At 48.5% G+C, this 26,150-nt stretch overlaps 1 protein-coding gene across 1 annotated transcript in view; it reads right to left on the bottom strand.

Annotated features, from left to right (window-relative positions):
- The window catches only part of Galnt18 (polypeptide N-acetylgalactosaminyltransferase 18), a 299,626-nt gene that overhangs the window by 14,275 nt on the left and 259,201 nt on the right, over window positions 1–26,150 (bottom strand). The window contains exon 9 of the mRNA XM_051149225.1: window positions 23,299–23,394. Within this exon, the coding sequence (XP_051005182.1) occupies window positions 23,299–23,394 (96 nt within the window). The remainder of the gene's footprint in view (window positions 1–23,298; window positions 23,395–26,150) is intronic.

Consider the following 26,150-nt stretch of genomic DNA (forward strand, 5'->3'; position numbering starts at 1 on the left):
ACTTGGCCAGGAGACAGAGAACAAAGGCTCAGGGCCCTGCCTTTGGGGAGCATGCAGTATTGGGGGCTGGGAGGTGAAAGGCCCAGAACTTCAACTCTACTCAGACTGTGTGTGTATATACCAGGGGCTGGCGAGTGTTGTCCTGAAGGGGCGGGTGGTAAGTACGTTTGGCTTTAAGGGAAACCCCAGGTTCACCCTCCTGTGCAATGAGGGCTCACAGCTATGCAGAGCAACCCAACCCACCAGCAAAGAAGAAGGCTGAGGGACTGAAGCCATGGAGCCAAGCCTCAGCATCTAAGGGATCTGTCTCAGAAAAGTCACACAACACATGCTCTGCTTCCAGCAGTGAGTTCATCACAATGTGCGAAGCACTATCTACCAGGGCAGCTCACTGGAGCCTCAGCATCAAGATTTCTATGAGGGCAGCCTTGGCCTGGTATGTACAAGAATGCCTCTCTTATTTCTCCCACTCTGGTCTTCCATCAAGTCATTAGCAAAATGACTATTAGCAAAGCCCAACTAGAGGCCAAAGAACATGGGAGCCCATTGTAGTAGACCACAGAGCAGCCTCGCTGGGTGGGAGGAAAGGGGCAGAGATGGGGGGACAAGTATTATGGCCAAATCAGTCCTCCTATATCATCTTACAGCTTGTTAGGAAATAAATCCAGGGATGAAAACATTAAAATCACCAGCCATACTGATTGTTCTCATCACAGAGGGCAAGAACCATAGGGACCAAAGGTCTCAGAAGGTCAATGGCCCAATGCCAGCTCACCATGGAGATGTAACCAGAATGAAGGGACAAGGACACCATGTCAAGCTCACCATGCTGGAGGCAAGAGTTCCTAGTGTAAGCCCGAGGAGGTCCACTCTGGGCCCTGAGTTTCTAGATTGAACCAGAGGAAGCTGAGGACCCGCTGGGAATTCTAGTTTATTGAGAATTGACACAGGAAGGATTTATAAGCATCAACAGTTCTGCAGTTAAGCATCAGATTTATCCATCCACCCAAACCAGGAACCAATCTTCCAGTTGAGTTCTGGGGATACAGAGGGTGAGAAAGCTGTGGATCTTGTGTGGCCCAAGCACAGCTAAATCTAGGAGACTGGGTTGGGTGACCAATCATCTCTGTCAGCCAGATGGGATTTAGAAATATCCAAGGAGGTACACTTCTGGGTGTGTCTGTGATGGAGTACCCAGAGCGAAGACCCCGAGGAGGAAGACCTACCCTGCAGTCTCAGGCTGAGGGAAAAATAAGAAGAAACAATAAGCTGAGCAGCAGCTCCCTTCTCTCTGCTTCCCTACTGTGGTCACGGTGTGGCCAGCTGTGTCATGATTCCTCAGCCACGCCCCCCACGCCATGGCAGGCTGTATCTGCAAACCTGAGCCACAGTTAACTTTTCATTCTTTGAGTTGTTTCTTGCCAGGCTTTTTTGTCACAGCAACAAAAGAGTAATGAACAAGCCAGCTGCACATCAGGAAGCAATGTCACCAAGTCCACTGACATGTGGCATGTTTCTTGTATACTCCAACGATTGTATCTTTGAGCCAGAAACGAAAAGTCATCAATTCTCAATGTCTTTCCTGAATGTGCAAAAGTGTGTGGCCCCAGCCTGTGCTATGTGTGCTTTCCACAGAGGGTGAGACACATGTTTGTGCTCTTAGGTTGAAAACCCATGGTCTCAGGACAGTGGTCACCTTGGGCGACAGGACTAAGGCTCCACGAAGCATAAGCTACAAGAGAAGGAGGCCAGGGGACCAGTCACTTCCCTCCCCTCCCACCTCCTGTCACCTGGCCTGCCTCTTGTCTCCATCGTGGGGTCCACAGACACAAGTGGCCACCGAGGTAATAGCTGATGTCAGTTTTATCCAGTTAGCTTCTCTGAAGTGCCCAGGGAGACGCCGCCATGAGAGGTCTGTGTGCACTCACGAGCTGCTACAGCTGTCACCAGAGCTGCTTATTCCTCCAGAGTCTCAGAAGGATCATAATAGGGGCAGACAGTTGTTTGTTATTTTAAAAAGCCAACAGCAAAGTGCAACTTGACGAGCGGAGCCAAGATGCGGGTGGATCACGGAGACAGACTTGGCAAGGAAGACTCTCTTCAGTCCTCCCTTGGCCACCTCAGAAGCCCAGACAGCAGCACACTGAAGCAATACATGGCCTGAGCACATAAAACAAGGAATGGTTTTGTGCAAGATGCCCCTTGTCCAATGCCCACAGACCCAGCAAGCATGGCTGTGATTTCAGAGCAATGAGGGCCTTTGAAGGTTAAGCAATAAATGATTTAGAGTTGTAGTCTCTAATGGGGGTAGCTTTGCTGGAGATAAAGATTTTAGTTATGACTCGGAGAAAGAGAGGTTGCTGGCACCCAGGGGTGATACACATAGCACCCCTTAATAAAGTTAAACTGCCTGATCCAAAGTATCAGGAGTGTCGCTGTCCGAGAGGCCCTGTCCGGTTGAGAGAGTGGAAGGGGCTCACCTCCTCTATCCCACTTAATGCTAATGGCGCTATGGGTCAGGCACAGGGGTATGGGTGTCCCATATCCAAAGTTGGGAACAGAGTGTTTTAAATTTCAGCTCTTCAAAAGGATTTAACAATGTCTACGTATACATTCATAAAGATCATCTTGGAGATGGGACCCACATCTAAACACAAATGCTATGATTCACAAACACTTTATGCACATAGTCTAAAGGCAATTTTATATACAGCTACCTCTCATAGGAGGTCAGGCTTGGGATTTTCTGTGTGACTACTCAAAAGTTTAAGATCGTGGAACATTTCAGATTTTGAGTCTCTACCTGTATTGTCATTGACTCCCATTTTTTTCAGATGAAGAGCTGAGGCAAATTAAATTATCTGAGAGGGATTAAACCATGTTTCCAAAGTCACACATCAGCGACTACTAGCTAAAACTTAGACTTCTGAGCCAGGCCGAGGACCATTCACATCCCTTATCTAGTTCCCGGCATCCCTTTATCCTTCAGTGAGTGGGCTGGAAGGTACCAGGGATTGCCAAGAGACTGGCTTCCGTGTGGTCCCGTGGATCCACCATGGGGTCTGGCCTAAATACTGGAGGACAGGAAGGTGGTACCCTGCCTAAACGACCAGTGGAACACAGTGGGCAGGAGTGCTGATGCAGCAGCATCCTGACAGTAACTGTCAGAGGCAGAGACAGGCTGTTATCCTGTCTGGATGTTTTACAAACCCCCGGGGGCCTACAACTGATACCCTGAACACTTCAGCTCGTCTCCAGCTGCAATGATGGATCGCATCCCGTCCTCACTCAGCCCTGCACAGCTCAGCAGGGCTGCACACCTGACTGGCATTTTATTCTGATGCTTGATGGAGAAGGAAAAATCACCTGAAACGCCAAGAGCAAACATCTGGGTCTCAGGTCTCACACCAGTGGCAGTGTTCCCTTTCTCCAGAATGATGAAGAGCTAAGGTAAAGACAGCCCGGGAGCCCACGGAGCCCTGCCTGCCCACTGCTATTCTCAGGGCCACAGGACCAAGGTTGGGCAAAGAAGCCCTAGAGAGGATGGCCTTGTTTGAGACCTTCACCTCTGACAAGGCCACACCTGTCAGGATGCATGTGGACCCTGATAACCGATTTCCCATCCTCCTGGTCTGTGGATGGGCCATTGTTGGGGGATGGTCTGATGTATTTTGATGCTAATTACTGCTTGCTGTCTGTGTGACCCACCCTTTTGCTTAATAAAAAGCCATCCCACCTGGGCAGGGCAGAGGAGATAGGTGCGGCTTAGAGAGAGGAATTCTGGGAAGAAAAAAGACTTCCATGAAGAGAAAGGAGGGAGACCTGAAGTGAAGAGAAGAAGGCTGCCATGGGTTAGCTGGAGGAGAAGCACATGGCTGGTGTGGATGGAGAATCTGGCCCAGATGAAGAACATGAGCAAGTATATGGGATTATAGACGGGAGTTAGCTGGATAGAAGTTATTAGAAGCAGATGGCATGAGATTGAGGCAGGAATCCCATACCTGCCCCGCTGCGGGGGGTGGGGGGTGGGGGTAGTTTAGAGGCTCGATATCTGCCCTGCCCCAGGTTAACTAAGGCTATCTTAAAATATAAGAAGTGTCTGTGTCTTGATTGATTGCTAACCAGGCCTACAGGTAATACAGATAATTTAAAAACAATAGGCCACTGCATCCATCCTTCCTAAGTATCGAAGGTCACTCACTGACTGACAGGACTCTCACAGGGTAGAAGAGCGGCATGGGAAAGGAGGGAAAAGATACCCTCTTTTGTGTTAGGGTATCTTAAGGCTTCTGCTGGGTTTCTCCATGCTTAAGGATACATTCCTTCTGTGTGGAAAGGGAAACAGGCCACATGCAGCTTGGGAAAATGTTTTGCCAAGGCCCTGAGGAGGCCTCATTCTCTTTCACTGCCTGAAGGATGTCCTCAGCTAGGCTGAATCCTTAACGGTTCAGGGCCTGCCCCTCCCTTCTGAGGCCAGAAGCCTGGGTGGGTCTTCTTGTTTCTCAGCCGCCCTGGGCTGGAGCTGAGGCTCTACCTCCACCCAGAGCATCCAGCTGTGAGGTGTGGGGTGCAAGCAGAACTTGGCTCCCAAGGGCCATTGCAAACTCTTCCCTTCAAAGCCACCAACAGCACAGCCAGGAGCACTCCTACCAGCTACTCTCCCCTAAGTCCTGGCCATCAGTGAGGGGTCTGAGGTCACTATGTGTGTGTCAGGGGGGTGCACACTGGGCCCCACACCTGTCTTGCAGATATTCTTTCTTATAATTCAGTGCCACTAGATAATTTGTTGGAACAAAAGTTTACAAAGAACTTTAAAAAAAAAAAAAGGTGGACAGCTGAGCCAGGTGTGGAGGTGACCTCCTGCTGTTTCAGCATTCAGGAGGCAGAGGCAGGGGACCTCTGTGAGTTTGAGGGCTGGGGCTACATAGTGAGACCTTACAGGGGCATCCCTCAGCAGGACACCATGGCTCAGCAAACCCTCCTTAGCTTCCACCCCACCAACCAGAGTTGACAAACACTAGCTAAAAAGATCCCACCTCCGTCTCCAGCCTCCACCAATCCTGGCATCTTTGGACATGGCCAATCTGCAGATCTTTTACTCCTCTCATCCCCCTCTTCCACACTTCATGTTGAAGCCTCTGTGGAGGTTCTAGAAACCTCCACACAAATAATGAATGTGGGGTGAAGCCTCTTAATGACGTGTATTAATCATGATTCTGCTGCTGTGATAAGACGCTGACGGACCAGCAAGCAGGGAAGCAAAGGGTTAATTTCATCTTCTAGTTCCAGAACTAGGGCCGTTTCTTCGGACACGTGGAAGGGCGATCTGAACACTGCTGAAGCCTGACACAGGGCTGAGGAGCCAGCTCTCTGGGGTGGGCCACATGCCAGGGAGCCTCACGATGGCAAGAGTTAAAAAGGTAACTGACGGGAGGGCTAAACAGTGGCCAATCATCTAAGAGAAAGAAGGCACATGAGCATTATACGTGGCTGGATGGTCCTCGGGATCCCACCGCCATCAAGCTAAGGGTCCCTCTCCCCTTGCCCTACAGCTCAGTCACCTAGGAAGCTTAGTTAAAAGCTGTAAGCTCCTGACTTGGGAGCGGGCTAAGCCTGGAGACTGTCACGGTTTGAATGTGAAACACTCCCCATACACTCACATGTCTGAACAGCTGCCCCCCCCCCCGGGTTGCGGAAGATGCTTTACAAGATCTGGGAAACTAGGGGCTGGAGAAGTTAGAGAAAGTGGGTACGAGGGGGCAGGTCTTGAAAGTCCAGCCCCACTTCTTATCTGCTCCCTGTTTCCTGTTCTACCAAGCTTTCAGGGATACAAGGGGTGAAGAGTCCAGGCTACACACCACAGCCCGCACAAATGCACCTGCTGCCATGCCTTCCTCTCCACCATAAATTGTGTTTCCTCAACCTGTGAGCCCAAACCAAACTGTCTCTTGCTTAAGCGGCTTCTTGTTCGGTATCTGGTCATAGCAACAAGAAAAGTAACTAACCTGGGGGAATTATTCCAGAAGAGTCTAGTGTGTAGCCAAGATAGAAAACTAGTTGCATTTCAGGAGACCCTGGGAAGAAGTCTAGACCCAAAACGTAGGGGTGATATGGCAAAGACTAAAATACTGCAATCTCTAGCTCTGGCCGCAGAGACTTCAGAGCAAGAGCGAGGCAGTGACAAGTGACCAGGGTGTCCACATGAGGACATGTGATGGCACAGTGAAGAGGCTGCCCTCTCCATGTCTGTGGCCCTTCCTGAGTCTGACTGGCTTGTAGGTGAGTCAGGCAAGCCACAAGCAAAGAGCTAGAGATGGCAGGGATGGGGTGGGGGGGGGGGGGAGGGAGAACATGGAGGCTTGCTTTACTCAATCTCAATTTATAGACTGGTGCTGTGACATCCAGAAAATGTATTGGAAATGGGCTTTTTGTCCTATTTACCCAAGGATGAGCCACAGGCCTCTGCAGACAGGGTGGACTGATTTAGAGGTTTGGTTATTGGTCATTAATCCCTTGACACAGAGGTTCATTACGGTGCTCAGGGCCACAGTACATGGCCAATAAATCAGTAGTTGGGGGTGAGTCACTTCTAAAATGCCCTTATATCCACTAAGCTCAGCACCAAGTCCATGCAGGGGACAGAGGCATGTACCGGTACACTGAGGTGCCATCTCTTTAAGTAAGCAGCCATGTACTTAGCCACATGTAGCAAGATGTCTAGAGTGTTGTCCTGGCCATGCTTGTAGCAAGGGGCTGGTTAGGGTGCAATGATGGCCTCAGAGGTGGATGATGATCTCCACCCTAGGAGGCCAGTGAGTGATGAGGTTTGAGAAGATCCTGAAGTGGGATAATTGGCCCAGAACAAAGCCACAGAAGTGTCCAACACAGAATTCTGTCTGGTGGGGCTGGGGGTGGGGAGTCTAGCTGACCCCTAGGAAGACTAGAGACAGCACACCAGTAATCAGAGTGCTGAGGCCTCACACTATGCCCTCTGTTCAATCTAAGGACTTTCTAGAATCTTCTAGTAAAGATACCCATGGGGCCTAAGGAGCACCACTGGGCTACAGGTGACTTGGGAAGCACCTGCAGGTCTGTCTAGACTCCAGACAAGCCCAGCTGCGTGTGTGGAGGGCAGCAGGGAGGGAAGTGCTACTGGTGCCTTTGAACTTGGCACTGAACAGAGGGGGCCGATCACAGAGCTTGGCTTTTCCTTCCCTCTGTGAACCCAGGATAGTGGCCAAGTGTGCCCATAGCACTGTCACTGGGCGGGCATCATTAGCTTAGACTTAGCGCTGTCAGAGTGCTCAAAACCCTTGAATCTCCCCTCCAGTGCTGTGTGGCCAACATCAAAAGTGTAAGGTGTGGCTTCTTGTCTAGTTTTGACCACTATGGTACATCCATGTCCAATCAGTTTTCAAAACTATAATGTGATCCATCACCCCAATCTTTCAATATATGTTATTTATAGAGTAATAGACCCCCCCCACACACACACACATGGAGGGAGAGAGTTTTATTAAGTTCAGACTTGGAAGTTCAAGTCCAAGATGTGGCAGAGCCTGTGCTGTGGTCCATGTTATTGCTAGATAACAACAACCAGGAGACGGAAAGAATAAGACTGAGGACTCGCAGGCCCTCCCCCATGCCCAAGGGGCTCTCATTAGATCTTCTCTTCCATAAGTCTGCTGCTTCTCCTACCACCGCCATCCTGGGGACCAGAGTTTTATTTCTTCCCTTTTGCCTTGGGACCTGCAGCATCCCAGACAGACAAGACTGACCCATGCATGACCATAAACCAAGCTCTGACAGCTGTAAGTTCACCAATTTCACCAGCCTGTAGAAACTGACCCTAGATGAGGGGGTACTGTCAAACCCTAAAATATGGGATGTTGACTTAAGAGCCAATCCGTGCACAGTGAGGAAGCTGTCACTGGAGACCATAAAGATAGTGACACACAGATGAAGAACAGGTTTTGCTTCACCGTCCCCCCCAACCCTTCTCCCACCCCTGCTGCCTCCCCCCCCCCCACTGCCCCGCACTCCCCTCACCCCCGCAGCTGCTTTCGGCAAGATGCTGCAGAAGAGAGAGAGAGGTCAGAGAAGAAATGGACACGTAGCATGGCTGAGAAATGTTTGTTACTGTAAGCCATGGAGATTTTGAGGTCATGTGTTACTGGGGCATTGACAAGCCTAGCTGATGGGCAGCCATTTGCTTAAGCTCCCCTCCCCCGACAATACTGTGTAAAAATAGAATTACCAAATTTAAAGCATGACCTTAGAAAAAGTACAGGGCACTCTGAAAGTGTATGCCTATGCCGAGGGAATCGAGCTAATGTGGAGAGGGGGAGGGCTGATGTAGGAAAGACCCTCCAGATCCACACTGCCTGGACGCAAACCCTGTTCCCACATGCTTGTGACGCAGCTAATGTACGCAGCTGCCAGTCTTACCATTTACTTCTCTGTGAAAGCAGGGCTAACAGTGGCTACAGGGCAGTCGGCACAGGGGTGACTGACTAGTGCTCCATACCTGGCGACGGTGTCACCATTGTACCATCGGTCCCTATTGGATCCCAGGCTCCCTGTGGGCAATTACCGTATTTTCTCACCTTGCACGCCACTTGCCATGACACACACTCAAATACATTGGTTAATTGGACTAATGTATTATGAAAATATACTAGGGACCCCTGAACTTCAACTTCCTTTAGTGCCTTCCTCACAATCCTCACTCCCTGACCCGAGTCGTTCTTCTTCATAGAGCCCAGTGGATAAATGACTCCCCGGGACAAGGGACTTATGATTTCCCGCCAGGGCAGCTATACTGAACTCTTAGCTGCCCAGCTCCCCAGAAACAAGGAAACCCTTTCTCTTGCTGGTACCATACAGCTACCATGTACTACTTGAAGAGACTAAAAGAGGTTTTGTGTCATACACAAACCAGTCTCTCACTGACACGACCTTCAGCTTCAAACCTTTTATTCTGACTAGCATCCTCCTCTGGGTACCTCATCAGCACTGAGACTCACTGTTCTCCCACAGATGCCCCACTCACTGGCCACGTAGCCCATGTAGTCCAGGACCAGCCCCACTTCCTGTCCTTGGATCACATCCCCTTCCTGTCCTCACTCAGTCCCCACCCTGGGATGTTGCTTGGTTTATTATACCATCTTTCTCCAAAGGCTGATCTCCTTGCCTGGTTCTCCGCCTTAGCCTCACAGCATGCCAGCTCACTGTTTTCCTTTGAGAGCCAACCTGAGCACACGCCTTTCTCAGCCCAGGAGTCCTCCTCGATGGACAACTTTGTCTCTTCGTTTCTCCCTAGCACACTCTGGGCAGAAGAGACCATACTCCTCGGCGCGTCTTCTCACTCACTTCCTGCATCAGAGCCATCACTGCCATGGCCACCCGGGGGCTCTCCAACTATGCACGTATCATGCAGGTTCCAAGAACAGGTGCAGGGCCACCTTGCCATCACAGAAAACCCCTCAAGGGCCAAGAAGGCAACTATTGGCCCATTCCTCTTTGTGAACACTCACTCCCTTAAAAAGCTTTGACGAATCTCCCATTTATTCTTTTGTTTAACTTGTACTTGTTAGGCATCTATAATGTCCTAGCCAAAGAAAACTGAGTAACTTCTGAGCAGCTTAGACCCTTCCAAGGATGGCAGAGATAGCACATAAATGCTCATCTTTTCTGTAGCCAGCTCTGCAAGAATTAAGACCAGTGAGTTCTTCTTCCCACAGTGAAAATGTTACAGAATTTTTCGCTTTTCGTGTCCTTCACCCAAGCCAACCTTACTCCCACACATGTAACTGCAGTGAATAGTGTATTTTTTTGAGCAGAGGAAAATATAAAGCTGTCCTGGTGATTGATTTAGAAGTCCCAGCTCTATTTAAACTCCCAGCATATTAACACAGCACTGCCCTCAAGGGCTCCACTAAAGAGCTGCCCTCCCAGGGCTCACTGCACCAGCAAGCAGGCTTTGGCAAAAGCAGCTGGGACAAAGGCGACGCTGTGACAATACAGTTAGCTGGGAAAATCAAACTGGAGAATTCATTTATGCCCATCATGCATTCTTAACACAGCTCCTTAGGAACTTTCTGAAAATGGCTCAGGCATCTTCCTAAGCTTCTGGGATACAGACACTGCTCAGGCAGTGTCCATACTCAGTGTGTCACAATCCTTCTTAAAGCCCAGAGCCTGCTGACTCTCACTCCTTCTTTCTGTCACTTGTACTGAGGGGAGCCTCAAAAAATGCGTGGGAAAGCTTTGGTGGTGTCTGGATCCCACTAATGATCAGGACCCCAGGGTGGTGATTCTGTACAATGACAAACTACACCCAAAATGTCAGTGTCAGGGACCAGGGACCAGCAGTGTACTAGCCTACTTGTTGAGGGCCAACCCTGGATGCAGAAGGCATCATTGTGCCCATATGAAACCATGTGGGCTTCTCCGCATTTCCTGCTCCAAATGGGAGACAGAGGATGTGCCTCTGAGAGGCGCTATACTTTTGGCACACAGGGCGAAGAATGCTGTCACCTTACAGCATCCACTCTTTTCTCCTGACTCCCGTGGGAGCAGTCCCATCATGCCACTGCAAGTGATGAGGTATGGCAGCTGCAGGAGAAGGGGCTTGCTGGTGACTTAAGCCTTGCCAACAGCAGACCCCTGTGCCTCTGAGGAGGCTCCTGTAGCTCTCATCTGAGAAGGGTCACATGGAAAAGCAGGTCAGCTGCACATGCCAGCAAAATGTTCTGGCAGCAGATGTAGTGAGAAAAGGATGAGAGCATCTCACCCCTGCCCACCCTGTGCCCACCACAACTCAGCTACTGTCAAGAAGGAGGTGTGGGGCCTAGCTTCCAGCCCCACAGGTGTCACATCTCTCAGGCGGCCATCTCCATATCTTCCTGGAAAGATGTCCTGTCTGAAAGAAGAGGTACATACTGACACGGATTCTGACATTAACCTCACAGCGATGAGCATCTGTTGATGAGGAGTTTAGCACAAAAACTAACAAAGCCAGGAATCTCCATGCACTGAGGGGCTAATTGTGTTTCCTGTAACCTCTGAACTTCCCCCATTGAACCTTGGAAAAGCCTGCAGGAAGCAGATCATTCTGTACAAATAAAAAATTATGCTTTGGGTCAGGCTAGGACGTGACAGAGGCAGTGTACCTGGGCAGGTTGCTGGGGCTTAACAAGGAAGAGCGCTTAAAGCATTTACTCAAAATCCCAGCAGCTTTGCTCTCCAGAGGTGTCTGGAGCATTTGCTCTGAGACAAGCAGGGGACTGAGTGTTGGGGACTCACTGGACAACAAAGGTCTTCAGGCAGGCATGGAGGTGCATGCCTCCAGTTTCAGCAGTTGGGAGGTGGAGGCATGCCGATCAGGAGTTCAAGGTCATCTTCAGCTACACGGCAAGTTTGAGGCCAACCTAGGCTACAAGAAACTCTTCCTCAAAACAACAAACAATGAAACAAAGCAACATCGTTGCTGTCTGGGGATTTATAATCTAGGGTTAGAGAAAGCCTATTAATAATAAACAAACAAACAAACAAACAAGCAAGCAAGCAAGCAACCCCCTCCTATTACCAGCAGTGATAGTCTTTGCATTTGGTAGCCTTTACCCATGCAGATGTTGCACCAGAGTGTTAACAGAAGCAGACAGGGCTCTGGGACCTGAGAAGGGTTAGGAAGAGGATGCAGAGAGAGAGAGAGAACTTCCCCAAGGGGGTAGGTTTGGGATTGGGGCATAGACATGGGGAAGAGAGAAAGAAAGCAGTTTAGATTGGACGTCAGTTCTTCAGAGAGAAATTGGGACACTCAAGATAAGGGGTACAGGCAGCTGGCCTGCAGGAGTTGAGAGAGAGAGAGAGAGAGTCCAGAGGCCTGAGGCCTGAGCTCAGACCCAGGGAGTGTGGAGAAGGATAGAGTTCGTATCCCCTTGACTCCAGTCTTAAGACTCGCGCACAAGCATTTTTGGGAGAACCCTCCAAGCTAGACTCAGTTTCCCTTTAGAGCCTAAGAGAAGGACCAGTGTTATCTAGGTTGGACTTTTTTTTCTAGTGCTCTCTCTGTGGAGCAGCAGCTGTGACCGGTATGTCTCCAGGAGCCCCCCCAGAGTCACTGCACTTTGTGTGGCTCCTTGTCCTATCTCCTCCAGCCAAAGGTCTCCCTGAAAGCAGGGATCCCACAGGTCAGAAAGCTGAAAGGCAGCATGGAGTCTGCTCTGAGCCTAGGCTCTAAAGCAGACAACCTGGGTGACAAAGCCAGGCTCTGCTACCTGGAACGGGGTCCATGGTCACTGTTAGCCCCAGTTCCTGCCTAGTAAGAACAGGGTACTAGAAGCACCCACTTCCACGGGCCACTGGGAGTGTTAGCTTAGACAAGAGAAGTATTTTTAAAAGGCACCTGGAAAGACTGCACAGGAAATCTGCATGCACACTGTTGTCAGTCTTATAATCCATCTTTTACCGTCAAAAACACTCATTAAAAGAGGGTTTTAAGTTGAGTAAAAGGATGTGCTTGGTGCTAGGCACATGCAGGTTTGGAATTTTAACTATTGGCCAATTTCCGTGCCCATTTTACTGACCAGGAAGCTGAGGCTCAGAGACGTCAGGTGACTTGCCTAAGTGCACACAGCCAGATTAGGATCCAAATTCAGCCCCTCTGCCATCGGGGGCCTTCCATTTTGTCTCTGTGGCCAGAGTCACGTCAGAAGCAAAGCTCTGTTAAAAAAAAAAAAATGTGGGCAGGGGGCCAGAGACAGCAGCTTTCTGCTTAAGAGCCAGAACATTGGGCACTACGGTGCAGCTAATGACAGCCTGCTCCCAGCCTGTGGGAGTTTAATAAAAGTCATGCAAAACTCGCTGTTGATGACTCTAATTGCGGAGTTTGGACATGAAATGAAGAACATATGTGGCGTGAATAACAAATCAGGCGGCTCCTTTTTTTAGCACCGAAGCTGCGGGAAGAGCTCAGAGTTCACCATCACTTTGTGTGGAAAGAGGACTTGACACCAGGGCCTCGCACCTGGTGCCTCCAACAGCCCACTGCCCCCGTGACCCCTGTACCTCAACCCCGAGTATCCCACCCAGGGCCTCTACTTCCATGAGGAGTCGTCAGAAAGAAATGCAGATAATCTACATTTTTAAAGCAGATGGCAGAGGTAGGGGGCCAGCTGGACCCTCTTGTCACCCACGGAGGAGGAGGCAGACCCAGGAGGGATGGGAACCAGGGCCAACCTCAGGCAATCCGGTGGTGGACTATGACACAAAGGGAGGCCTGTGTGCGTCACCCGTGCTTTTGGGAGCAGCCAGAACAAAGGAGGGTGCACTGGTAAATTGTACCATGGCCATTCCTCCTCTTCCGAGCCTTGGGTGGGTCCTACGCAGGTTGCCCCTGGGTGTGACTTAGTACCCACCACGAAGTTCTAGGACTTACAGCCTACATCTGCATAGACTCGAGGACCTCTTTGTCTCTTTGAACCACATGAGGATAAGCTGGCAAATGTGACACCAAGGTTTAATAAGTAGAAGGGGTAAACCAGAGGTGGATACGTAGTGGTTTTCCAAGTGTATATGTAAATGTGTGCATATCTGCGTCAATATAAGTAAATACAAATAATGTAACAACCTGTAATTAGCATTTACTCTGAGCTATGCTGCACTTTGAATTGTGAAGAGAAGTCAGGAACTTGATCAATGCCGGGTCAGACACTGACTAAGCAATAGATCTGTAATTCACGGTGAATGGCAGCATGGAGTGGGGTGCGGTGGAGGAGGGGGTGGGGGGGTCAGGGTGGGGATGGGAGTGGGGGTGGGGGTCGGGGTGGCCAAGTTAGCATCCATCCTTTCAGTAGACATCAGGCAAAGAGTGAGACCACAGGAAGCACAGTCAGGCAACGTGTGCACTCAGCTTCCTTGAAGAACAGAGAGACAAGAGAGCTAGCCGCTGGGCTATAGGTCCCAGGCAAGGAGGTGAGACACCTGGTCTCCATGGACACTTTCCAGGGCTGCAAGGGTACGTGAGGCCATTCCTGTCCCAGGAGTTTCAGAAGATGTGTACACCATAATCTTGTGTTCACAGATTAGAGCACAATAGAGATTTTGGGAGCATCAACTCACTCACTTGCCCTGGCCATCCAATGGTGTAGGCAGGCTTGGGACTGGACCTTTGCTATCTGATCCTGAGTCCCACACTATGTATCAGCCATTTCCCAGGATCCTCCATAGCGGAGAGCACCCCTCAAACAACAACTCCACACCAAAAGAGCAGCTCTGTGGCAAGGCACTGAGGAAGGATTATTAGAGGGCAGGGGAGAGCAGGGCATTGTAAAGACACTTTGGGGCCAGCCTATGTGACGTCCTGAGGCTTTGCTTGTTCCGCATTCTGCATGAATGATGGCCCTTGGGACGGTGTGTGAGGTGAGTTCCTGAATCTAGCAGAGATCAGTGTAACCATGGTTTTCCTTCTTGCTGTGATGGAATGGCTAATTTTTTGCTCCCAGTTTAAGGGCTGTATCTTGTCATGGCAGGGAAGGCATGGTGGCTGGAGTGTGAGGTGGTTGGTCACATTGTATACACAGTCAGGAAGAAGATAGTGGGCAGAGAAGTGGGGCTATAAACCCAGATGGTTCACTCCCTCTGGCAAAGCTCTAACATTGAAATGTTCCACAACCTTCCAAAATAGCCCTACAAGCTGTGAAACAAGTGTTCAGACATGTGAGCCTGTAGGGGACATTTCACATTTGAACCACAGCTCCAACCAATCTAGCAGGCCACATGAGGCTTCCCCAGAGCACAGTTCTGTGTGACCCTGCACTGCCGGGCATCAGCTGCTACCCACTGACCAGAGTCAAGGAGGGCACACTCTTATGACAGAAAAGAAACACAGGGACAATTTGCGAACTGCATAGACACTCTTTGCCTGACATTCTATTTATTTACACATAAAAGTCGTGGAGAAGTGGAGACATCTGGCAAAGTTCACTGACAAGTGCAAAGCCATTTAAATTCTTGGCACAGAAAGCAAAACTTTTGCAATTCTCTCTGGGGTGTTACATGAAAGGTCTAGAGATGTGAGCACAAAATATGAGGTGTTTTTAATGCCCCTGAAACCACTGGGAACATTGTCAAGTGGAGGAGGGGTGAGAGTGTCATTGTGACCCACTGGCAAATGGAAGATTCCAGAAAAATTTCATAGACAAGATAAACAATGTTTTCCATTTTCACATCTATCATCTATCTATACCCACCCAACCATCATCACTTCATCTATCCATCCATCCATCAGTCCATCTATCATTTATCTATTATTTAGGAGGAATTGTCAAATAGGAAACGGATGAGAGTAACATTGTGACCCACTGGCAAATGTTGTCTAGAAAGTTGTCAGTAGACAATGACATAAGCAGTATTTTTCATTGTCCATTCATCTATCTATCTTTCAATGAACCAACCAACTAATGAACCAACCAACGAACCAACCAACCAACAAATTAACCCATTGGTCATCCAAGTGAGAACGCTTAAAAATAAAGAAGAGGACTTGACTGGGTGTAGCTCACTACTAGGGCACTTGCCTGGTCCATACAAGGCCATGGGTTCAATCATCTATACCACAGAAATAAATGAAAATTTAAAACCAAGAGGAAATGACAAAAACGCAATGCAACAAAGTCAATTTCCTCCTCTGTGCTTAGCTTAGCTTTTCTTAAACACTCTTGCTGATCTGACGTGAAATTCATCTTCAGGACAGAACAGAATTCTTTCAGCTCAACTCTGTTCTTCACTTCCTGAGTCGAAGCCTGTCCTGAAGCACTGATGTGGCAAACTTAGAGCTTCACAGACTTTTGGAGGAATTCAAATCCCTTCCACCTTTCTTCTTCTACTGCCAAGAACGTACCTTCCCAGAGGAGAAGTACTTCAACTCGGTGTGCAGCCCATGTTCTAGAAAGTTCTGTCAGAATAGATGGAGGAAATCTTGAGACTCCATTTGTTCTCTCTGACCCCACAAAACCCCCTGTGAGTTAATGGTGTGTTTGGGGCATTAGGCGCAGGCTTTCAGCACGGAAGCTAATTATCTGTGCCTAGCTTCCTCCTCCAGGCTGGGGACTCGGCAAGTGGTATAAAGCTCAGTGCATGTCCAGTGAATGGGCACATGAATGAATGAGTGAACGAGTGATTAATTGGATGGAGTCTGTGGAGAGACCCCATTATTGTATTTTTCCCATTAGAAGAAATTTTCCAGGCTGTTACACTAATTAGGGCTAATATTCTCAGTTATTTTGAGGATTGCTTAAAATTTGCTGCTAATTTAAATAAAATGGTTACATTTACTCATTAACCAATTAGCACCCTTCCCAGCAGCTTCACCTCACTAATTTGATTAGCAACATTATGCTTTCTTCTGCTCGGGGCCTTCCCTGAGACCTGGGGGTGTCACAGCTCCATCAGAGTGACGTTTCTTTCTGAGGATTTAGTCCAGCTGTGAGACCAGCTTCTCCTAGCACAGCTGTCTCTAGGTCTCTCGTGTCTTTGGAGACCTCTGGCATCCACTATAATTCACTCTATAAACATTCCTACCACTATGCCAAATGTATTTATCCTTCAAGGGAAATATAACTGTTGGAAACATGACTTCATGAAAGATAACCTGTCTTATATCTGAAGGATGAGTGGATGAAAAAAGGAGAAAAAGTGAAAGTGAAGAAAAAGTAGAGATTAAAGTACTGACCCCCTTCCATGTCCTTTCTTGCTGGTAACGGATGATGCCATCAGGTAAGTCAGTTCACACCTAAGATACTCTGGCTTATTTTTCAGAAGTAAAATGGTCTCAGAAACTATTATTTTGATGGGTACCCAGACATTCATATTTTTCCATCTCTGTAGCCAGATAGAACCATGTGACTCGGCCCAGCCAATGAGCTAGAAAAGGAAGTTATATGAGACGCTTCTTCGCTGAGGAAGTGAAAGGCTCCCAGGTACATGCCTGTCCTTATGAAAGAGTGGGGAGGTTGATGGGTGGAATTATGCACCCCTAAAATTCACATGTCTGGTTCTAACTTTCACTTCCCAGAGTGAGCCATGTTTAGAACCAGGGCCATTGAAAGTATCATTAGCTAAGTTTGGGTGAAGTCACACTGCACTAGAGCAGGCTCCCACCCCCAAATCAATGAGAGTGTGTGTAAGAGGCGAAGTTGACATCAAAGAATCAGAGCCATGTTGAAAGGACCTAAAGAAGCTCCGAGGATGGGAGAGAGGCCTGGGACACATCCCTTCCTGGTGCTTTCTGAAGGAGCAAGCCGTGACTGAACTTTGACCTTGGAATTCTTCAGAACTGGGGGTGAAGTAATAAGTCACTCTTGTATCTGTTTCTCAGTTTGTGGCACTGGGTAATGGAAGCTACAAGAACCGAAGGAAAGACCACACTGTTGGGCTGTCAATCTACAAGGGTCACCGAGTCACTAATGGTTGAAGAGCATGTGACATTCAGTAAACTTTAGAAAGGTAAGAAAAAGATGCTTCAGTGGGTAAAAGTGGGACCCACATAGTGGAAGGAGGTGAGTAACTTCTGGAATTTGTTCTCTGTTCTCCTCATGCACACACGCACGCACGCACACACACACACACACACACACACACACATACACACACACACATACACACATGCATACATGCACACATACATGCATAAACACACACACCACCTGGGGTGTATTAGTAAATACATGTCATTTTAAAAAAGAAAAATACCTAAGACTTAGAAGTAGCATAAATGTCCCTTGGCTGTCACACTAGGCCATGGTTTAACAGGCCCGCTAAGAGCGTGCAATTTCCTAGGAGTATTACATCTGCCTTTGTCTGTGCTCTTTCCCTTCTGGTTAACTCACAGACACTGAAGAGGTAACACACCAATGCCTGGTTTTCTGCCTGGGTAGGAAAGGTCACACCAAAGACGATGATAGCATCTTGTTTCTGATCTGTTCATCCCAGTCTAACAGTGCTTTGTAGAAAAACACCTACAGATACCTTTTTAATGTACGTAGAATTACTTGCTTGTCTTACAGGGCTAGCAAGGACTGAGCCACCACCCATCAGGGCTGCCTCTGTATCTTTCTTCCTCCACCCGGCTTGGCCGTGGCTGACTGAAACCAAGTCATGAAACTCAAAGGAGGCCACTCAGATAGCACTCAAAAGAGGAACAAGCTTTCCCCTTGTGTGGTGACCATGTGCAGATTTAAAGGTAGCGAATAGTCTGTCAGGAGTTTGAGAAAACCAACATCCTGAGGGCCCTGCCCACTGTACCCCCAAATCAAGAATGATACACGGCATACGGTAGACTCAAGATGACCTGAAGAGAAACACATATGTGGTGACAGACAAGAAACACAGACTGTGAGAGAGCAGGGTGAAAATCCCAGCACTCGTGGAGAAAAGAGGATCTTGAGTTCGAGGCCAGCCTGGGCTACATCATTTAGACTCTGTTTCAAAGTGAAAAGAGGCCAGAGTCACAGAACGGAGAAACTTTAGTGATTTCCTAGTTTAGGGGTCATTGTGTAAAAAAAAAAAAAAACCAACATGCCATGGGCAGAGATGATAGGGATGTCATTGTCACCTGAGCCAGTGGCTAGAAGAGTCCTCTTGTCCTCAGACGAACAGGTGTGCCCTTTTATTTTTGGAAGGAAATCTCAACTCTCTGTTAAGGCTATTCTTTCGTGGGCAAATCACTACTATTGTTTGAGCTCAAGCCTTGTAATAATAGCTGCTTACACAGAATGGACAACAGCCATGGGCCCGCCTGCACTGTCTGAATGCTTCATGTACACTCACTCTGTAATCCTTGTAACAACCTTACAAGGGGAGAGATGGTATAAACTCCACTTATGGGTAATAAAATCGAGGCACATCTACTCAAGGCACCCGGCTAATGAGTGGTATGGCTTAAGCCCAGCAATAACTTTTAAAAAGGATTAATTTTTATCTTATGTATATGTACACTGCGTACCTCTGAGGGTTCCAAGAGAGAACTGGACCTCCTGAAATTTATAGGCAGTTGTGAGCCACCCAAAGTAGGTTCTGGAAAGCACTCCAGGTCCTCTGGAAGTGCTGGAGTACTGCTAACCACTGAGCCATCGCTCCTATCCCCAAATTTCATTGTTATCTTATAATTGTGTGTCTGTTTGTACATGTGAGAACATGTGGAGGCCAGAGGGGCATGGATCACCTGGAGTTATGGGCAATTATGAGCTACCTGGTATGGGTGCTAGGAGCTGAACTTGGGTCTTCTGAAAGAGCCATTAATTGCTGAGCCATTGCTCCAGTTCTCATGTGATTTAAAAAAACCTTTTATCACGTGTGTGTGTGTGTGTGTGTGTGTGTGTGTGTGTGTGTGTGTGTGTGTGTGTATGTTGGAGATCAGAAGACAACTTGCCAGAACGAATTCTCTTTCCACCATGTGGGTCTCAAGGATTGAACTCAGGTCATCTGGACTGGTGACAAGTGCCTTTGCCTGTTGAGCCAGCTCCCCATCCTGGTCCTTAACCTCTATTTATTACCTCGCGTGTTTTCCTTCAGCTGCCTGTCAGGTGTGGCTCTCAGGAGAGAACCTGTGAGGCTTCACAACAGAGGCCAGGGTGACCATCACCTTAGACAGTGACATGAGGGCCACTGTCCTTCTCTGGGGTGGTGTGTTATGCAGATCACATGGACGCACGTATCATCCCATCTGTACATGTGTGACCATCTCTGGGTTCTCCCTGTCCCATGAAAAACTGCCAGGAAGAGGGAACAATCTCATAAAAAATGTGGTCAGACAGGGTCTGTGGGGTGCAGTGGACTCTTGGGGTCTGTAACTCTCCACAGCCCCCTTAAAGGATCCCTGAACATCTTCTTTCTTAGGTCTCTCTATGTTACTTTTGGGGGCTGGAGAACTTTTTGGGAAACCTTGGAAGCCAGATTTGTTAACGGACATAAACCCACTTCCAGGATAAGCTGGCTTCTCTGGCTCTCTCAGGTCCACTCCCAACCAATTCCTGCCACAACAGAGACCTTGTCTGGTAACCTGTGACCCAAGCCTGGTTCCAAGCCTCCTGGACCCTGAAAGTGTGAACCTGGGAGGAGAAGGCATCAGGCCTGATGCTTCCTGCAGGACCCTGGCACAGGGGCACACAAAGAAGCTTATTTATGAAGGCAGCTCTCAGCATCCCTGACGACCACAGCTTCCAGCCAAGTGCCTTTCAGAACAAAAGGACTAGAGACAAGCAGAGTGTCATAGCTGGTAGAGCTGGGCCTAGAGTTGTTCCGGCCTAGATGCATCATTTACAGAGGGCAGACTGGTCCAGGTGTTGCTAGTTAATTGAGAAGAGATCAGAACTATCACTACCCATGAGTAGCAATGCTGACCGAGAGGACAAACGGGAAGCCGTCAGGGATGACAGGCTTGAGTAGGATGGTGACTACGTTGTACACAAAGGTAGGGACCCCTAAAACGTCTAATTATATCCCATATATTTTAGCATAAAATTATACCCCACAACGGAGTATAACAAACTAAGGGGCCAGAAAGAGTTAAAGTGGTTCTGAAAGATCAAGCCTCGGGCCCCGGCCTCCTTAGGTCCGAGGCATTGCCTTTGTTTCTCCTGAATCTCTGGCATTTTCACTGCCATAGCAACTTACAGATGTTCCAGGAGTCACCACTAAAGGTCTTTGGATGGGGTCTCTGCTGCCCGGGCCTGTGGCAGCAGTGGCATCCTTGGTGGTCTTGGTATCCTCCCCAGCATCTGGCACTACCCTTCTTTTTCCTTGAAGAACAGTGCAGTTCACAGGCAAATCTGCTTCAGTACTTCAGAGTGCAAGGGTCTGACAGCCACCCTTCATTCCCTCCCACCCCCCCTCTCTCTCTCTCTCTCTCTCTCTCTCTCTCTCTCTCTCTCTCTCTCTGTAGATCTCCATGGCTTCTGCTCAGATGACAAAGTCCACCAATCACACCCCTGACCTCTATCACAATTCATGTCCTAGAATTTCTTTCAGAGTCATCTTGTGGTTTTTCATCAGGGATAGGCTTAGAGTTCTCCAAATCTTCACCTTAAGGAAGGGATGAAGCCAATGGTCAGAATATTCTCCACAGTTGAGTGGAGAGTGTGATACGACTTTCTCACGTACTCTGGTGCCTCACATTTGACCATGTCCCCTGGAGGGGGAGACCTGGTGGCACTCAGAGGAAGGACAGCAAGTAGCCAAGAAGAGACTTGATACCCTATGAGAATATACAGGGGGACGTAATCCCCCTCAGGAACAGTCATAGGGGAGGGGAATAATGGGAAAATGGGGGGGGGGGAGGAATGGGAGGATACAAGGGATGGGATAAACATTGAGATGTAACAAGAATAAATTAATAAAAAAAAAGGAAAAAAAAATAAAAAAGAAAAAGGATGAATCTCAAAAAAAAAAAAAAAAAAAAAAAAAAAAAAGGAAGGGATGAAGGTGGGACCCTGGCCCTATACGACTAGTGTTCTTGTGATGCCTGACACCAGCACCTCTTTCTGGAGGCCCTTTTTCTCCCTGCCTTACTGTGACTACAGAGGAAGGTCACCTGATAGCTAGGAAGTAAGCCACTACCAGATTCCAAATTTGTTAGCGTCTAGATCTTGAACTTCCTGGTCCCCAAAACTGTGAGAAATGCATTTCTGTTGCTTAAACTACCCAGCCTATGGTATTTTGTTTCGGTCACATGAGAAGATTATCACAGGTAGTGTTGATTAAGGCAAACATACCCAAGCCTATGATTCAATAAATCTATTCCTAAGTGTAAATCTAAAGGAAATGAGGGTAGATTGGAGACGAAAGACATGAGCAGGTATGATCACTGCAGCAGGACTCACAGTATTTGTCTTAGTCACTGTTCTATTGCAGGGAGGAGGCACCATGGCCAAGACAACTGTTATAGAGAAAGAATTTAAATGGGAGCTTGAGTACAGCTTCAGAGGGTTAGTCCATCATCATCACAGAGGGGAGTATGGCAGTGTGCAGCCAGGTGCTGGACCAGTAGCTGAGAGCTATATCCTGATCCATAGGCAGAGAGGGAGGGAGAGGGGGAGAGAGCAAAGGAGGGAGGGAGAGAGGGAGAGAGCAAAGGAGGGAAGGAGAGAGGGAGGGAGGGAGAGAGCAAAGGAGGGAGGGAGGGAGGGAGAGAGGGAGGGAGGGAGGGAGAGAGCAAAGGAGGGAGGGAGAGAGGAAGAGAGGGAGGGAGGGAGAGAGAGAGAGAGAGAGAGAGAGAGAGAGAGAGAGAGAGAGAGAGAGAGAGAGAGAGACCGACCCTAGGCTTGTGATAGGCTTTTGAAACCTCAAAGACCATCCCTAGTAACACATTTTCTCTAACAGGGCCACACCTTCTAATCCTTCTAATCCTTTCAAACAGTGCCACACCCTGGTGACTGAGTGCTCAAATACATGAGCCTATAGGGGCCATTCTTATTAAAACCACTACAGCACTTCATAGCATATTCTTAACAAAAAAAATAGGATACAGTAAAACAAATGAGCAGCTTACAAGATCCACAAATGTAGCTCACAGATGTGGAGGCCAACACATGTTCTGGTTCATATGATCATGCTCACTTCATGGAAATTCATTAATCTGCACACTTACAGTTCGTCTATCTTAATGCCTTGGTAGGACATTTGTTAGCATAAAGACAGTGGTATGGTTTGTGAAATGTGAAATGTTCCCCCATAGGCTTAGGTACTTGAACCCTTGATCCTTGGCTAATGGTGCTGTTTGGGAAGGTTCTGGAAACTTTAGGAGGTGAAGATATACCAGAGGAAAAAGGTCACTGGGGGTGGGCCTTGAGATTTTATAGCCTGGCCCCACTTCAATTGTGCACATAGGCAAAGAAGCACACTCCTACCAACTGATACTAAAGCATCCTTCTCAGTCATCGTTATCTTCTGGACTTAAACTTTGGCATTGTTCATCTGGACACTTCTCATGCTAGGGCAACACTGGCCAGTGGCTGCCTATTGTATCATCACAGCCTTCCAGAAGGAGGCAGGGGTTTCTCTGTAAAATGTATCTCCTTCCCTTTTTCTATTCCATAGGATCCTGGCACCTAACACAAGGTTTCCAAGGTTCTGTCCAGGCAAGGAAGGTACAACCTGGCTCTTGGGTTCATAGGAATACTTCCTGATGTACACCGAGATTGCTGGGCCCGGGGACTCCATGGCAGAACCCAGCTGTGCTTCTCCACACCTCACAACTCACAGGCACATCCTTGGCATAGGGGTCTCCTGAAGACTCACCTGAGGTGTCATCCCATGGCAGATGTACACAATGGGGACGTTCTCTGTATCTGGGCCCTGGTCAAGACACAAATCAGTCTTCAGGGAATTCTGCAGCTGATCATCAGAGGAAATATGGCCGTACCCAGGGGGAAAGAAGAGAGAAAGCACACGGATTAATTTAGGAGAGGCAAGCGTGTCCCCCAGAGAGAGACTCACCTTCTTCATTAAACCCAGGTCACCAAACACAATGGTGACATCTAGCCCCAGCTATTTATTTACGTAAAGGTATGGGTGGGCACTGGCCCACACTCCATGAGAAATCATGACACTCATTAGACAGAAAGCTGTCTTTGGGCAGCTAGGATCATCTGTGTGGAACCAAGAAGTGCACAGTGAGAGGCACTAAGCTCTTCAGTTTTCTCTGCTTCGCCCTCGAGAGTTGGGGAAAGTGGCTAACAGGGTTGTTTGTTTTTAATCCTGGAAGTCCTCTGGGACACAGTGTTCTGTGCCTCTTGCACATCCATCAGGGGGCTTGACCAGCCCCCCCCCCAAGGGTGGTCCAGTTGCTGAGGGCTCTCCAGAGTAGACAGCTTGGTGGAGGAATAAGAGAGAGGGGTCTGGTAGGAACAGACGAGAGAGAAAAAATATCTCACAAGCATATGGGCACGGTCTCATGAAGTGCAGAATACAGCCTGGGTATGAGAGTCCACAGTCAATGACCCTCATGACCCAAGCCCACTCTGAGTCTTTAGAAAGGATGGCTTGCGGATCACAAGGCCCTTCTCACCACCCACAACTGAGTACAGCACAAGGTACCAAGCCACGGTCTATAATGAATGAATTGTTCTCCCTCTTCCCTTATCTTTCTGGAATTTGACCACATGACAGTTCTTTTATCCTGCATCTAAACGAGCCCAGATATCACTGAAAGGCGCTCTGTGGGTAGTGGCCACCAGAATGATGGGTAAATGAGATTAGGTGCGGAGGATGTGCTGTGTGTGGAAACTGAGGAAGTCAGTTGTGACAAAGCACAGGGCAGATAGACAGAAGTGAGAGAGACCCCTGCTTGGACTTTCACGGCTTCCCAACTTACACACATGGCCAGAAAGTTCATAGTGTCTTCATCCCCTTTCCCTTCTTTCAACCTCAAGGCACCCTTTTAGGATGGGAGACTGGAAAAGAGAATCCAGGGAGACTAGGGCACGGAGCTATGGCTGTGCCATTGCTAGGGCAGGAGGCTAGAACCTGAGAGAGGCGGGAGGCATCCGAGTGGGTACTGCTCTGTCATGGGCCCTGTGCCCACTGCTAGCCATGGCTTTGCGGGAGGAGGATATACACATGTCCCTTGAACTTCTCTCATGGTCCATGACGAGGAGGGTGTAGGATCTAAATCTATGATCAGTTATCAAGACCTGCCAGGTACTAGAGCAAAGAGACTCACAGGTCCTGTTAAGCTTGGTTCTGCCGGGGTCCCAAGCCCTGGGCTCTGGGTGGCAGATGGGTGTCATTTGATACGCTCTTCCCTAGCTCTGTGTCATCCTTCCCCTACTAAGCGGGTGGCCTAGTAGAGCAGTGGAGCAAGAGAGACAGTCTGGGGTGCGATGTTGACTCTGGCAGCACAGTCTTGGAGAATGTAAACTTCTCCTGTCTGCTTTCGTCCCTCGAAAATAAGGATAATAATAGTGCCTGGCTCTCAGGGTTGCTATGAAGAGTAAATGAAATAGATCCGCAAGGGCTTAGCATAGGGCCTGGTAGCCAGCAGCAGTAATTGTTAGCGTCTTCTATTACTGCTGCAGCCGTTCGAGAAAACTCGCTGTGATGAACGCACTGATGTGCCAGGAGCCTCCCAAATGAATCCTGTTTAGATCTCAGAAGAACCCATAGGCTGGGGACTGTGGTGTAATGGCAAATACGTGCCCCCTCCACCTCCCCAGCTTCCTGGTCTGTGATTCTGTCTCCATGCTAAGAAAATTGACTGCTTTCAACATCTTGTTTTGGTTTTCTCTTTGCCTGGCTAGCTTTTCCTTTCCTCTGAAGTTCAGCTTGACTGTTACCCTGCAAACCAAGTCTGGGGGTGAGACCACTTGCCGTATGCTTCCTTAACATTCTCATTTCTCTTTAAAAATTATTTTAATTTTAAGTGTGTGTATGCATGCGTGTGAGTGTGTGAGAGTGTGTGTGAGTGTGTGTGTGTGTGTGAGTGTGCGTGCATGCGTGTGTGTGTGCATGTGTGTGAGAGAGTGTGTGGGTATATGTGTATATGTGTGTGTGTGAGTGTGTGTGCGTGCGTGTGTGTGTGCATGTGTGTGAGAGAGTGTGTGGGTATATGTGTATGTGTGTGTGTGTGTGTGTGTGTCTATGTGTGGGTATATGCACCTGGGTGTTGGTATCTATAATGGCCAGATCCCCTGGGCTTGGAACTATAGGCACTTATGCCTGACATGGATGTTGGGAACTGAACTCAGGTCTTCTTCGAGAGCAGCAAGTGCTCGTAACTGTTGAGCCATCTCTCCAGCCCCACTCCACTCTCATGGATCTTACTGCAGCACTTGGCATATTGCTTTCTTGTGCCTCTTTACTTTCCTGCCTTCTGCCTCCTCATTCATCACTAATGCTGGGTCTTAGTCTTCTCACCATACATAGCTTGGACCAGGCCATGGAGCAGAGAGTTGTCACTTGTTGAATAAGTGTCTGAAGAAAATGAACAAATGAATGGCACTACTGCTTTGCAAGTGACAGGGACACAGTATGCCTGACCTTGGAAGCCAAGCTTGTTCTGTCACATGTGTGGCTATGCAAGCCTGATACTATAAAATGTGCCCCTTGGAGTGGATTACTGTAACCACTGAGGCTGCTCACACTGCCATGGT

This window comes from Acomys russatus, chromosome 7 (genome assembly GCF_903995435.1).
Source record: "Acomys russatus chromosome 7, mAcoRus1.1, whole genome shotgun sequence".
NCBI classification, from domain to species: Eukaryota; Metazoa; Chordata; class Mammalia; order Rodentia; family Muridae; genus Acomys; species Acomys russatus.